Source organism: Palaemon carinicauda, chromosome 7 (genome assembly GCF_036898095.1).
Source record: "Palaemon carinicauda isolate YSFRI2023 chromosome 7, ASM3689809v2, whole genome shotgun sequence".
Classification (NCBI taxonomy): Eukaryota; Metazoa; Arthropoda; class Malacostraca; order Decapoda; family Palaemonidae; genus Palaemon; species Palaemon carinicauda.
The window spans coordinates 129,427,433-129,440,094 of record NC_090731.1 but is presented as its reverse complement, the minus strand read 5'-3'; the positions used below and the strand labels follow the sequence as shown (position 1 = coordinate 129,440,094).

The window sequence follows — 12,662 nt, the reverse complement described above, 5'->3', positions numbered from 1 at the left end:
TATTTAGTTATTTAAAAATTATTTTTTTCATTAACCATATCACGTTATAACATACGCAACCCGACTGTTTGCTAGCTTCATACCTGCTGCGTTATGGTAAAGTCATTACTTGTAGCGGAAAAAACTATTTATGATGGTTTAGGAAATATAATCCATGCTAATATGCGTGGTGTTAAATGAACATGGTTAGTACTGTATATATAGGCCTAGCCTATGTTTACCTACCGGTAGGTAGCCTTATATACGTGTAAGCATAGCCTACGATTACCTACCTATAGGTAGCATAGCAAGGGTAATGTTTGTGTAGGCCTAGCTTATGTTTACCCACCGGTGGGCCAGAAATTTTTACTTTTTCAAATATATATCTCGTGTAATGTTCGACCCTTACTTTTTTAACTGAAAAATAGGCCTTCAAAAATCGAACATTACACGAGTATATACAGTATTTACTTTTTACCCCCGGTTTTATTAGCTCTTCAACCCTCACTAGCTCCCTTTTACATCCACCTACTCTATTCCCCCACTCTTTTGCTACAACTAATTTTCCTTCCACCAAAAAATGATCAGACATACCGTTAGCCATACCCCTAAACACGTGCACGTCTTTCAATCTTCCAAACATTCTTTTAGTTATCAACACATAATCCATTAATGCCCTTTCTACTACTCTTCCATTTGCCACTCTTACCCATGTATACTTATTTTTTATCTTTTTAAAAAAGCTATTACTTATCACCATCTCTTGCTCAACACACACATCTACCAGTCTCTCGCCACTCATTTTCACCTGGTACGCCATACTTCCCAATTACACCTTCTACCTCTGCAGCGCCCACTCTAGCATTCAAGTCACCCATGACAACTACATAATTCCTTCTACCCAGTCCTCCTACACACCTAGTTAATTCATTCCAGAACTCATTCCGCTCTTCTTCACTTTTCTCACTACCTGGACCATACGCACTGACAAACGCCCAACATTCCCTACCCAACCTAACCCTTACCCACATTAACCTAGAGGATATCTCCTTCCATTCCACTACTTTACCTGTCATCCATTCACTCAGCAATAAAGCCACACCCTCTCTCGCTCTTCCCCTTTCAATCCCAGACACTTTACCAGACATTTCACCAAACATCACTTCACCTTTTCCTTTTATCTTCGTCTCACACAAGGCCAATACATCCATCCTTCTATTCCTAAACATACTTCCAATTTCACATCTTTTACTCTATCGTACTACATCCACGCACATTCAAACACCCCAAAACTAGAGTGCGGGGAGCAGTCACTCTCCCCCCAGCTCCATCTCTTTGTTGATGTCTCACAGGATGTAGATACAGGAGAGGGGGTTCCCAGCCCCCTTGTCCCCGTCCCTTTTAGTCTCCTCTTACGACACGCAGGGATAACGTTGGCGCTTTTCTAATTTTTATATGCCCCCCGCGGCATAATAATGATAATAATAATTAATCAATGTTAGAAACAAACATTTTGGGTTAGTATTTCAGCATTTGAGATTAACTCAGTGGTCTGTGTTAATGAGATCATATCTTTTGACAAAATCATGTCCATGATATGGTGTTACACGTTGTGATTATTTTAACTTCTTTCCCTTAAGGCTTATGTGGTATTACTATGATGTGAAGATGAGATTCATTGAAGCTAATATTTTGATACTAAAATTTCTTATACAGATTTGCCTTCAAATTGACCGACACTTGAATTTTTACTACAGTAGACGAGAATGACCATGAATGGGAGGTAAATCAGTTGTTGTTTGCGGATGATACTGTACTGGTTGCAGACGCAGAAGAGAACCTTGGACGATTAGTGACAGAATTTGGAAGAGTGTGTGAGAGAAGGAAGTTGAGAGTTAATGTGGGTAAGAGTAAGGTTATGAGATGTACGAGAAGGGAAGGTGGTGCAAGGTTGAATGTCATGTTGAATGTCATGTTGAATGGAGAGTTACTTGAGATGGTGGATCAGTTTAAGTACTTGGGGTCTGTTGTTGCAGAAAATGGTGGAGTGGAAGCAGATGTACGTCAGAGTGCATGAAGGTTGCAAAATGTTGGGGGCAGTTAAGGGAGTAGTAAAAAATAGAGGGTTGGGCATGAATGTAAAGAGAGTTCTATATGAGAAAGTGATTATACCAACTGTGATGTATGGATAGGAGTTGTGGGGAATGAAAGTGATGGAGAGACAGAAATTGAATGTGTTTGAGATGAAGTGTCTAAGGAGTATGGCTGGTGTATCTCGAGTAGATAGGGTTAGGAACGAAGTGGTGAGAGTGAGAACGGGTGTAAGAAATGAGTTAGCAGCTAGAGTGGATATGAATGTGTTGAGGTGGTTTGGCCATGTTGAGAGAATGGAAAATGGCTGTCTGCTAAAGAAGGTGATGAATGCAAGAGTTGATGGGAGAAGTAAGAGAGGAAGGCCAAGGTTTGGGTGGATGGATGGAGTGAAGGAAGCTCTGGGTGATAGAAGGATAGATGTGAGTGAGGCAAGAGAGCGTGCTAGAAATAGGAATGAATGGCGAGCGATTGTGACGCAGTTCCGGTAGGCCCTGCTGCTTCCTCTGATGCCTTAGATGACTGCGGAGGTAGCAGCAGTAGGGGATTCAGCATTATGAAGCTTCATTTGTGGTGGATAATGTGGGAGGGTGGGCTGTGACACCCTAGCAGTACCAGCTGAACTCGGTTGAGTCCCTTGTTAGGCTGGGAGGAACGTAGAGAGTAGAGGTCCCGTTTTTGTTTTTGTTTCTTTGTTGTCGGCTACCCCCCAAAATTGGGGGAAGGGCCTTGGTATATGTATGTATTTATAGAAACCTTAAGCCACGGCTTAATTTAAATGATTCCAAGTTGGTGGAAATTTGACGTCTTGCTCCACCATATGACACTCGCCAATAGTTTATTACCTCCGCCAGGAGGTTATGTTTTCGGTTCGGTTTGTTTGTTTGTTTGTTTGTTTGTTTCTCTGTTTGTCTGTCTGTCTGTGGACAACGTAGAGGCCACATTTCTACACGGAATCACTTCAAACTTGGCCAAGTAGTTCCCCAATGTGTATGGAAGAACTGATTAAATTTTGGTCAAGGTCACCCCAAGGTCAAGGTCACAGGGGTCACTGGTGTCACTATGACATAAGTGGCCATATCAAGAGACAGAAATAAAGCACTGACTTTTGCATAAGCCAACAGGGAAGTCCTAGTCCAGGCGCAACCCATGGGTGATGTTCAAATTTATAAAGGTCAAAGGTCAAGGTCATATTGGTGCATTATATCAATGTCATATTAAGTATCAGTGGCAAATGAACAAAGATCACTTGAAGGTCAAAAGTCAAGCAGGTCACTTGAAGGTCAAGGTCACGTGAAGGTCAAGGTCACGTGAAGGTCAAGGTCACCTGATGGTCAAGGTCACGTGCGGAGGTATGTCCTCTACGAGGACCATGTCCGCGTTCAGGACTTGCTCACTTGTTGATGTATGGAGTTGGTTAATTTTCAGAGCATAGTTTATTTTGAATGTCAAGTTTGTGAGGCTGAAGCTCCTTTAGGGTAAAAGCTTGGTTTGAATGAGAGAAAATATTATTTTAGTATTTAAATAATTTCTATTTTTACAAAATGCATTTCAATTACTTTAATCAGCCAAAAACTGTTCTAATCATATAGAATGTTACAAATCTTTGTACATTATTATAACCAAACCTCTTGATGGATATTTTATCATTAAACCATATTCTTATCTTAAAATTTGCTTGTTATCCAATTGTTAGGATAAAACGATTGGATTGAAGATTTAGTGTACAGTACTATATCTTGAATAAAAATAACTTCGTTAAATTATCAGGGCTTGGTTTAAAATTATTTTGAAGCTGCTTGTCTAATTCTTAAAATTTTTCAGAATTCGCTCAGCATTGGTGGGGGAAGCAGCAATGTATACAACCAGCTAAACAATATACCAGTCTGTAATGTTACAAGACAATCAGGAATGACAAATCCTTACATGAACATGGGATCACAACAGTTCCCCAATGCAACTCTATTGGGAATGCAGCAACCATCAACATTTTGTGGTATGAACCACCTTCATGGGCTCTCAAATAATTACAACAGACAACAGTCACTGTCTCCATTGCCAAATAGTAAGTTTAATTTTAATTTATTCCTACATGGATACAAACTTCATCTCGCCTTCTCTTTAAGTGTGTAGCATTCTCGACTTTTTTTTTTTTTCGTATTTCACGGTCATTTGAGCGTCTACTGTACTTGACAACTGTGGTTACAAGTGAGTGCTCGTGTCCAATAAATCTCAGTACTTAGTCTTTGCCCTGGATGGGATAGCAACGTTTGTGGCGACCCTATGAGTTGGGCTCGCACAGACACACACACACCTTCGTAATCTTGATGAGGGGTTCAAGAAAATCTCCATATTTTTATTGTAGGGAATGGTCTCCCTCTCAATGGGAGAGCTATGCCTCTCGCCTCAGGAATCTGAAAGATTTCTTTATTGCCTAGTCTCCCTCCGAAGGGAGTTAGAAAAGACACTCTTCCTAGGTGGCGAGAACCTCCCTTCAATATTACATGTTGGGAGTTAGCAGAAGACATATCTTCAAAAGACAGGCACAATCAGTGTCGAATACAACTGGGAGACCTTGGGGAGCAAGGTCCCAGTTTATCATGCAGGATGAGAAATAAACAGAGGTGTTTTATAAGAGGACCCCACTGGAAGGAACCTAGAGTTGGAAGCTTTCCCCCCCCCAAGTCAAAAGGCAACAGTGTTGGATGAGGAAAGTCCACATTTCCTAAAACGTTCACAGGAAACAAGTTTGCCTTATGACGATGGGGCTCCTAAACTGAGGTCTTCTCTACAGTGTCGTAAGAGATCCTTAGAAGTTTATAAATGGGGCGGCCAGATTGCATCACCTGCGGTCGCACCACAAAGCTTCCCAGAAATGCACATTCAGCCCACCCTCTCCTTCCTTAACTAGAGTAGGGAATTCGATTAGGAGTTTCACAGATACCTAGCTTGTCAGGATTAAGGCAGAAGAATCAATGTTGGTACACCATCTCGACCCTTGATGGCTTCATCACGTGCCTCAACCCTGTTGCAAGTGAGGATTTTTTTTTTTTATGTGCAAGGCAAGCACACTGTTCATCCCAGGATGTATCCAGTGAAGACAGGTCATATTCTAGCTTTAGACGCAAGTACTTTTCTAAGTAACTGAGTTAGGTTGAGGTACCCTCCCTGTAAAGTTTGGTTGGGGGCCAAAATTGTGGCCTCATGAACATGATTGATGACCATTGAATGATCGATTATTCTTAGATTTCCCCTTCACATATTTTAGATGAAGGTAGGAAAGATGTGCTCCCACAACTGCAATGGAATTGACTGACTTTGAAAGTCATCCTGACTAAAAGGCGGAGAAGAGTATCGTGCTGAAGAAAAACAGGGTTTTCAGATAACTAGCCTTTTGCTTATAATGCACCATGTGTGGAAGACATACATCCTGAGGATAAACAGGAAAGTAGATTTACCAGAACTGTCTCAGCCCTCATCTTGCTGTAATGTAAGAATGAAGAAAGGGAGTCAATATGGGTTCTGCTTATAACCCTGATAAAAGGATTGACAACCTCATCCTTCATCTAAGAAACATGATAGTCTAACTTGCAGAAACCTGTCATTCAGGACAAACCGGTAGACATGATTCAGTCGAAAGCACAGAATCCTAAACTCAATTATGGTCTGGAACATAATTTACTTATTATTATTACTAGCCAAGCTACATCCCTAGTTGGAAAAGCAAGATGCTTTAAGCCCAAGGGCTCTAACAGGGAAAAATAGCCCAGTGAGCAAAGGAAAGGAAATAAGGAAATAAACGATATAAGTAATGAAAAATTAAAATATTCTGAAAACATTAACATTAAAACAGATATTTGATATATATAAACTATAAAAGGACTTGTGCAAGTCTGTTCAACGTAAAAACATTTGCTGCGAGTTTGATCTTTAGAAGTTCTACTGATTCAACTACCCAATTAGGAAGATCATTCCACAACTTGGTCACGGCTGGAATATAACTTTGGAGTACTGTGTAGTATTAAGCCTCATGATAGAGAAAGCCTGACTTTTAGAATTAACTGCTTATCTATTATTACGAGCAGGATGGAACTGTCCGGGACGATCTGAATGTAAAAGATAGTCAGAATTATGCTACTCTTAATTATACTGAAATGTCAATCTCTTTAATATGCACATGCATAGCATTTATTCTAAATTAGGAAATACATTCAATCAGTAGCATGGAAATATATACTGGATATAAAAGTTGTTGTAATGTAGCTTTTCTGGAAGTATACTTATATTCATAATATGCATGGTCTAGAACATAAGAGGTGTTGATTGAAAAAAAGTGGCAGTTATGGGCGAGTTCAGAAAATGGAACTGCAGTTAACATAAAAAATTTCTGTAATTTTATTTTTTATAATTTCTTGTGGAACAAAACCTTTTTATTTTAAGGCTCTTTAGTTCAGCTAGGTATACACACAAGGTATTTTATTATTTATCAAGGATGGAGTAGATGAGTCTTGGTTCATAGTTACCCATAGTTACCAAACCTGGTTACTCGTACCGTATAGGTTAAGGTTGAACACTCTACCTTTGCTTTTTGAGAAACTCCTTGAATATCTTTGCCACTTTGGGAATAAATATATATTGTATGCTTTACTCATAAATATGCCAAGTTTGGATTAGTCGCAGGCACTCTCCCTGCTTATATATGAATGAAGCTTTTGAGTTGTATATCATTGCTATATACCTGAATATTCAATTTTGAAGTTTCAACATTTTAAAACTCCGATAGGAAAGGGTAGCCAAAGGTTTTGCATTGTATAAACATGCATGTTATATAACTGACGAGTTCATAGTTGATAATTTTCCAGGTCTTGATATGAGTGTTGCTCTTCAGAATGCTTTGTCAAGTCCCATTTACCCTAATTTAATGGAAAATGGAAGTTTCATGAACACAGGAAGTGATGGATGGTCTGGAGGTTGTCAAGGCAACTTTCTATCAGGCGACCCTTATTCTATTGAGAAAGCTGCAAGATTACACAGGAATGCTGCAGGTAATACTCTGCATGAAATTTGGTGTTGAATGATAGTTATTAACTGCCAATAAACATTAGTTGATTGGATTGCTAAGTTGGCTAGAGAGCAGTAGCAAAGATTTTATAGGTAAATTAAGTTTGACACTTTTCTGGCTTCTCTTGCGGTTGCTTTAAGGCTTAGTTATTAGCAGATAAAAATAATAGGTGAAGGAAATTAACCTTTAATAAGGGAGTAAGCGACCAATAGGTATTAAAGAAAACTTTTACGTTGAAAATACATCCAGCTGAAGGGTTGCTGCAGAGATTCACGGGCATTTCTCCTAGTTATTGGTGCTAATAAATTTTGGCTGTTGGTGGATAATTTAGGATAGTTATGATTGATTGCAATTTTGAAAAATATCCTTTGTATATATTTATAAGATTTTGATTGTTTGTTTCTGGCAGGAAAGGTGTAGCCGTTTGTGAAACTGCTTAGGAAAAATCTGTTTGTAGAGCTATCACATAGTTGCCCATTATAACATCTTGGACTATTAGCTAGAGATCCTTCATTGTAAGCATTGGTAGTATCCCTAAGTAGTTGAGGATGCTTGCATTCATTTGTGAATTTCCGAATTGGTCTGTATTAAAGAAAGGGTCCTGGTGGTTCTGCTGAATCAAGCCTTGTTGAAAGTTGTAGTTCTGTTATATATGAAGATTTATTTTGATATGTTTCTTCAATATGGGTTGTATTTAATGGGACCGTCCGCAGTGGGGTTTTGACATAACTTAAAGATATCGAAAATCGTTTTATTGCTTTTATGTATGCGTAAACATATCGTACGTGCTCCCCAGAAGTTGCAGCCAATTATTTTTACAAATAACGAAGATATAGCGGTCTTTAAATGATGACGTCATCCTTATTGTGTCGTCTGCATGACTTGAATTTGACAAAATCGTCTTTGTGTGTTACTTTTGCATACCTATAGCAATTTTTCCCTTGTTTCGAGCTATTGTACGTCTGGCAGAAATGGAAGGTATTAGTAGAGCGTAGTTGGACGAAATGTACTTAGAGAACAGAAGCCAGTTTCTAAACACTTATAGAAGTTATAATGAATGTGTTTGTTTACTTGAAGTTCGTATGTACAGTACATTGTGTTTTCACAACGTCCTCGGGAACTTTATAGCAAGGCCAATGTTACCCAAGGTCATAAAAAGAACAAATTAGTCAATCATTTTTCCAAACAATGAAGATATAGCGGTCTTTAAATGATGACGTTATCCTTACTGCGTCGTCTACATGACTGAGTTTGACAGAATCGTAGTGTTCTCTCTCTCTCTCTCTCTCTCCCTCTCTCTCTCTCTCTCTCCCTCTCTCTCTCTCTCTCTCCTTCCTCTCTCTCTCTCTCTCTCTCTCTCTCTCTCTCTCTCTCTCTCTCTCAAACTGCCATTTGTACAAATACTATAATTCTCTCTCTCTCTCTCTCTCTCTCTCTCTCTCTCTCTCTCTCTCTCTCTCTGAAGTTCGTATGTAGATTGTGCTTTCATAACATCGTCGGGAACTTTATAGCAATGCCAATGTTACCTAAGGTCATAAAAAGAACAAATAGTCTATAATTTTTCCAAACAATGAGGATATAGCGGTCTTTGAATTATGACGTCCTCCTTACTGCGTTGTCTCCATGACTGAGTTTGACAGAAATGTGTTTGTTTATTTAATTTTGCATCTCTCTCTCTCTCTCTCTCTCTCTCTCAATTTGAACTGCCATCTACAGTATATCAACCAAATGCTATCACTCCAAAATTAAATTTCTCTTTCTCTTTCTCTTTCTCTCTCTCTTTCTCTCTCTCTTTCTCTCTCTCTTTCTCTCTCTTTCTCTTTCTCTTTCTCTTTCTCTCTCTCTTTCTCTCTTTCTCTCTCTCTCTTCTCTCTTTCTCTCTCTTCTCTCTTTCTCTCTTTCTCTCTTTCTCTCTCTCTCTCTCTCTCTCTCTCTCTCTCTCTCTCTCTCTCTCTCTCTCTCTCTCTCTCTGTGTGTGTGTGTGTGTGTGTGTGTGTGTGTGTGTGTGTGTGTGTGTGTGTGTGTGTGTGTGTGTGTCGATATATTGTTCTTCTGGTAGAAATGAAAGGCAATGGTAGAGGGTAGGTAATTGAAAACTACCAGCTATGAGAACATCAGCAAAGTTTCCAAAGACATAGAATTATAATGCATGTGTTTATTTACTTGAAGTTCGTATGTAGATTGTGCTTTCACAACGTCCTCTGGAACTTTATAGCAATGCCAATGTTACATAAGGTGATAGAAAGAACAAAAAGTAAGTTGAGAACTATTAAAAAAAGAGCCAAGAAAGAGGGAAACATGAATAAGAGTATAAAGCTGAAACCTGTAACTAAAACACTGGCAACAATGAGAGATTGCAGGCAGCTCGTAACAGAGGAATAGTAAACTGAGGGTTCAAATATCTCTAGGGTGCATTTATGTAAGAATAAACAATAAAAGTTATCATAATAATATCTTGATTTCTTTAAGAAAAGAAGCGAAAATTTGTTGCAAATCTGGGAGCTCATAACTCAAAAACATACTTATTCACACTTGGGTACATTTTTCTCTCTTATTTGTTGTTCAATATTAGAGAGAAAGATATCATTGACGGGAAGAATTAAAATCCCACAATGCTGTCAGACTAAATTTTGATTTTCTTCTTGTTTTTTTTTTCACGATTATTTTCCGGCTAGACGAGGGAAAAAATAAATATTCTTTAAAAACAAAAGAAAGGAAAATCAAAATTCTGTCTGACAGAATTGTTCGGTTGATAGAGTAGTTTTTATGGTACAAGTTTCAATACAATTGTTATTATTGTAGTGGGGAAAAATGTACCTAAATATTTTTTTTTAAACCATGATTTTTGCTAATAAATCCAAAAGTTTTTGATCAAATGACTTGAAATTTTTACATGATGAAGGTATATGTCTAAAACATATATAGAAATGGTGTAATTTGGATCATTAGAAAAAAAAATGGCGGACATGGTGGACGGTCCCCTTAAAATGGTAAGTGTTGGGTGATGAAGAATTTAGTAGATTAATAGCTATGGTAGTAGTTTTAGAAAGAGAGTAACGGTGAAGTTAAGGGGAAATTCTTGTAATTTCAGTCTAAAGGGGTGCTGTGAAGAAACAATAGTGTGCTGTAGTGCTTCACAATACAAACAGGCATTGTACTCATCTTTTTTTTGGAATGTTTGGTAGGATGATAAGAGGTATACCCAAATAGAGGAAAGTACCCCAACAGTTGGAAAGTTTGGAGAAAAAATATGGTAATGAAATATCAGTGTTAATACTGTACTGTAAATTTGGGTACTCTCCAGCTCTAGACTGTATAGAGTTTCATTCTTCCATGACTCGAGTTTAATTTCTGACCTTAATTTTCCAAACTAACTTGTTTATATATATAAATTCCTTATTTTCTAATTTATGTAAACCTTGAATTATTGAATTTATACAAGTTATTGTTTTTAGTAGATAATAGAGTACATTCCTTATTAATGTAGTTTTTACTTTGCCAAAAAAATTTATGGTTCATGCTGTGACATTGATTCTCTGCAATTTTAGCCCTGTTCTATGAACCTGATAACAAAATTGAACTATTTTGTCCTCAAACTTTTTCATGTAGTGGCTTGTATTGATTTCTTGAGGAGTTTTTAGCTCTTGTGTTCTATGAACTGGATCAGACAATTTTTTATGCCTATGAATCCTTTTCTAAGTGTAATTCCTTTAACATCTTTTTTAAAGGCTCTTACTTTATACCATTAAATGCACAGTCCACACATATATTGTAACATTGGGAAAAGGGCGGCTTTATATGAGGGCTGTTAAGCTTAATAAAAGTATCTGCATCTTGAGGCTGTAAGACAATTCTTTGATATATGGTCATAATGACAAGTGTTTGGAATCTGTATTTACAACCAAGTCGACCTGAATATCCCAAAAGTGTTCGAAAGTTTCTAAAAAAAAAAAGTCAACTAGATAATGAATTTTATAATAAAATGTGACTTATCAATTTTAAGTCTTATAAACTTCAGGGTGATCGGTCGGTGAATTCTTGAGGGTTTCCAATAGGAAACTAGTATTCTTGTACGTACAACCATCATTTGGCAGCCCAAAGGTCTTTTTCATCATCTTTTTCTATTTTCAACATTTCAAAACCATGATTTTGATTTTCAAACAAAACTTTTTAAAAGTTTTCGAAATTCAAATTTTAGATAGATTCGATGCTACTTTAATAATGACTCATGCCAACAAGTTATAACTTGAATATTTTAGACTGGCATTCAACTGGAACTATCTTCTTTAGAGTTGGTGAGAGAGAGATTTTATTTGGTCATTATCAAAAGTAGTTTGACTCGGACTTTATAATTCTGTCTTGCCTAAATTTTTAATTTTAATCAATCCACTAAAATCCCTTAGGACATATATACCGTATATTTCAGTGTATAAAACTACCTTTTGAGAGTAATAGGTCGAAGATATAGGCACATTTTAATGAATTTGGGTCTTATGATGTTAAATTATAAAACCGTGCATATGATTATTACTTATTTTTTCACTTGCTGTAGTCTTATAGATTTAAAATAGATTAAATAAAACCACTTTTTCTCTTTTTTTGTAAATACGCCACTGAAAACAAAAAGCTTTTGTTGGTTTCATCGCCAATCGTAACAAACTAATACAATTACACATCCAAATGATAACTAATTGTATAAAAATATCTTACTTAATCTACGTTATCCTTATGAATTCAAAATAAAGGCAGTTTTATATTCAACTTAAATTTGCCGCTTAAAACAGAAAGCATACTTTAGTTTCGTTTTTCATAACTAACGATTGCATGTACACATTAAAGTGATAGTTTGATACTAGTAGCTTATAGTGAATACATACATACATACTGTACATACATATACCAAAGCACTTCCCCCAATTGTGGGGGGGTAGCCGACATCAACAAGTGAAACAAAAACAAAAAAGGGGACCTCTACTCTCTACATTCCTCCTAGCCTAACAAGGGACTCAACAGAGTTCAGCTGGTACTGCTAGGGTGCCACAGCCCACCCTCCCCCATTATCCACCACAGATGAAGCTTCATAATGCTGAATCCCCTACTGCTGCTACCTCCGCGGTCATTTAAGGCATCGGAGGAAGCAGCAGGGCTTACCGGAACTGCGTCACAATCGCTCGCCATTCATTCCTATTTCTAGCACGCTCTCTTGCCCCTCTCACATCTATCCTCCTATCACCCAGAGCTTCCTTCACTCCATCCATCCACCCAAACCTTGGCCTTCCTCTTGTGCTTCTCCCATCAACTCTTGCATTCATCACCTTCTCTAGCAGACAGCCATTTTCCATTCTCTCAACATGGCCAAACCACCTCAACATATTCATATCCACTCTAGCTGCTAACTCATTTCTTACACCGGTTCTCACTCTCACCACTTCGTTCCTAACCCTATCTACTCGAGATACACCAGCCATACTCCGTAGACACTTCATCTCAAACACATTCAATTTCTGTTTCTCCATCACTTTCATTCCCC

The 12,662-nt window shown here is 37.8% G+C and overlaps 1 protein-coding gene across 6 annotated transcripts in view; it reads left to right on the top strand.

Annotated features, from left to right (window-relative positions):
• LOC137644002 (cytoplasmic polyadenylation element-binding protein 1-like) overlaps positions 1-12,662 on the top strand; it is a 140,806-nt gene that overhangs the window by 77,094 nt on the left and 51,050 nt on the right. For 5 of the 6 annotated variants that reach the window (XM_068376867.1, XM_068376866.1, XM_068376864.1 and 2 more), the window contains 2 exons: positions 3,895-4,135; positions 6,933-7,115. In XM_068376867.1, coding sequence (XP_068232968.1) covers positions 3,895-4,135; positions 6,933-7,115 — 424 coding nt within the window. The remainder of the gene's footprint in view (positions 1-3,894; positions 4,136-6,932; positions 7,116-12,662) is intronic. The other variant, XM_068376868.1, reaches the window with a different exon arrangement.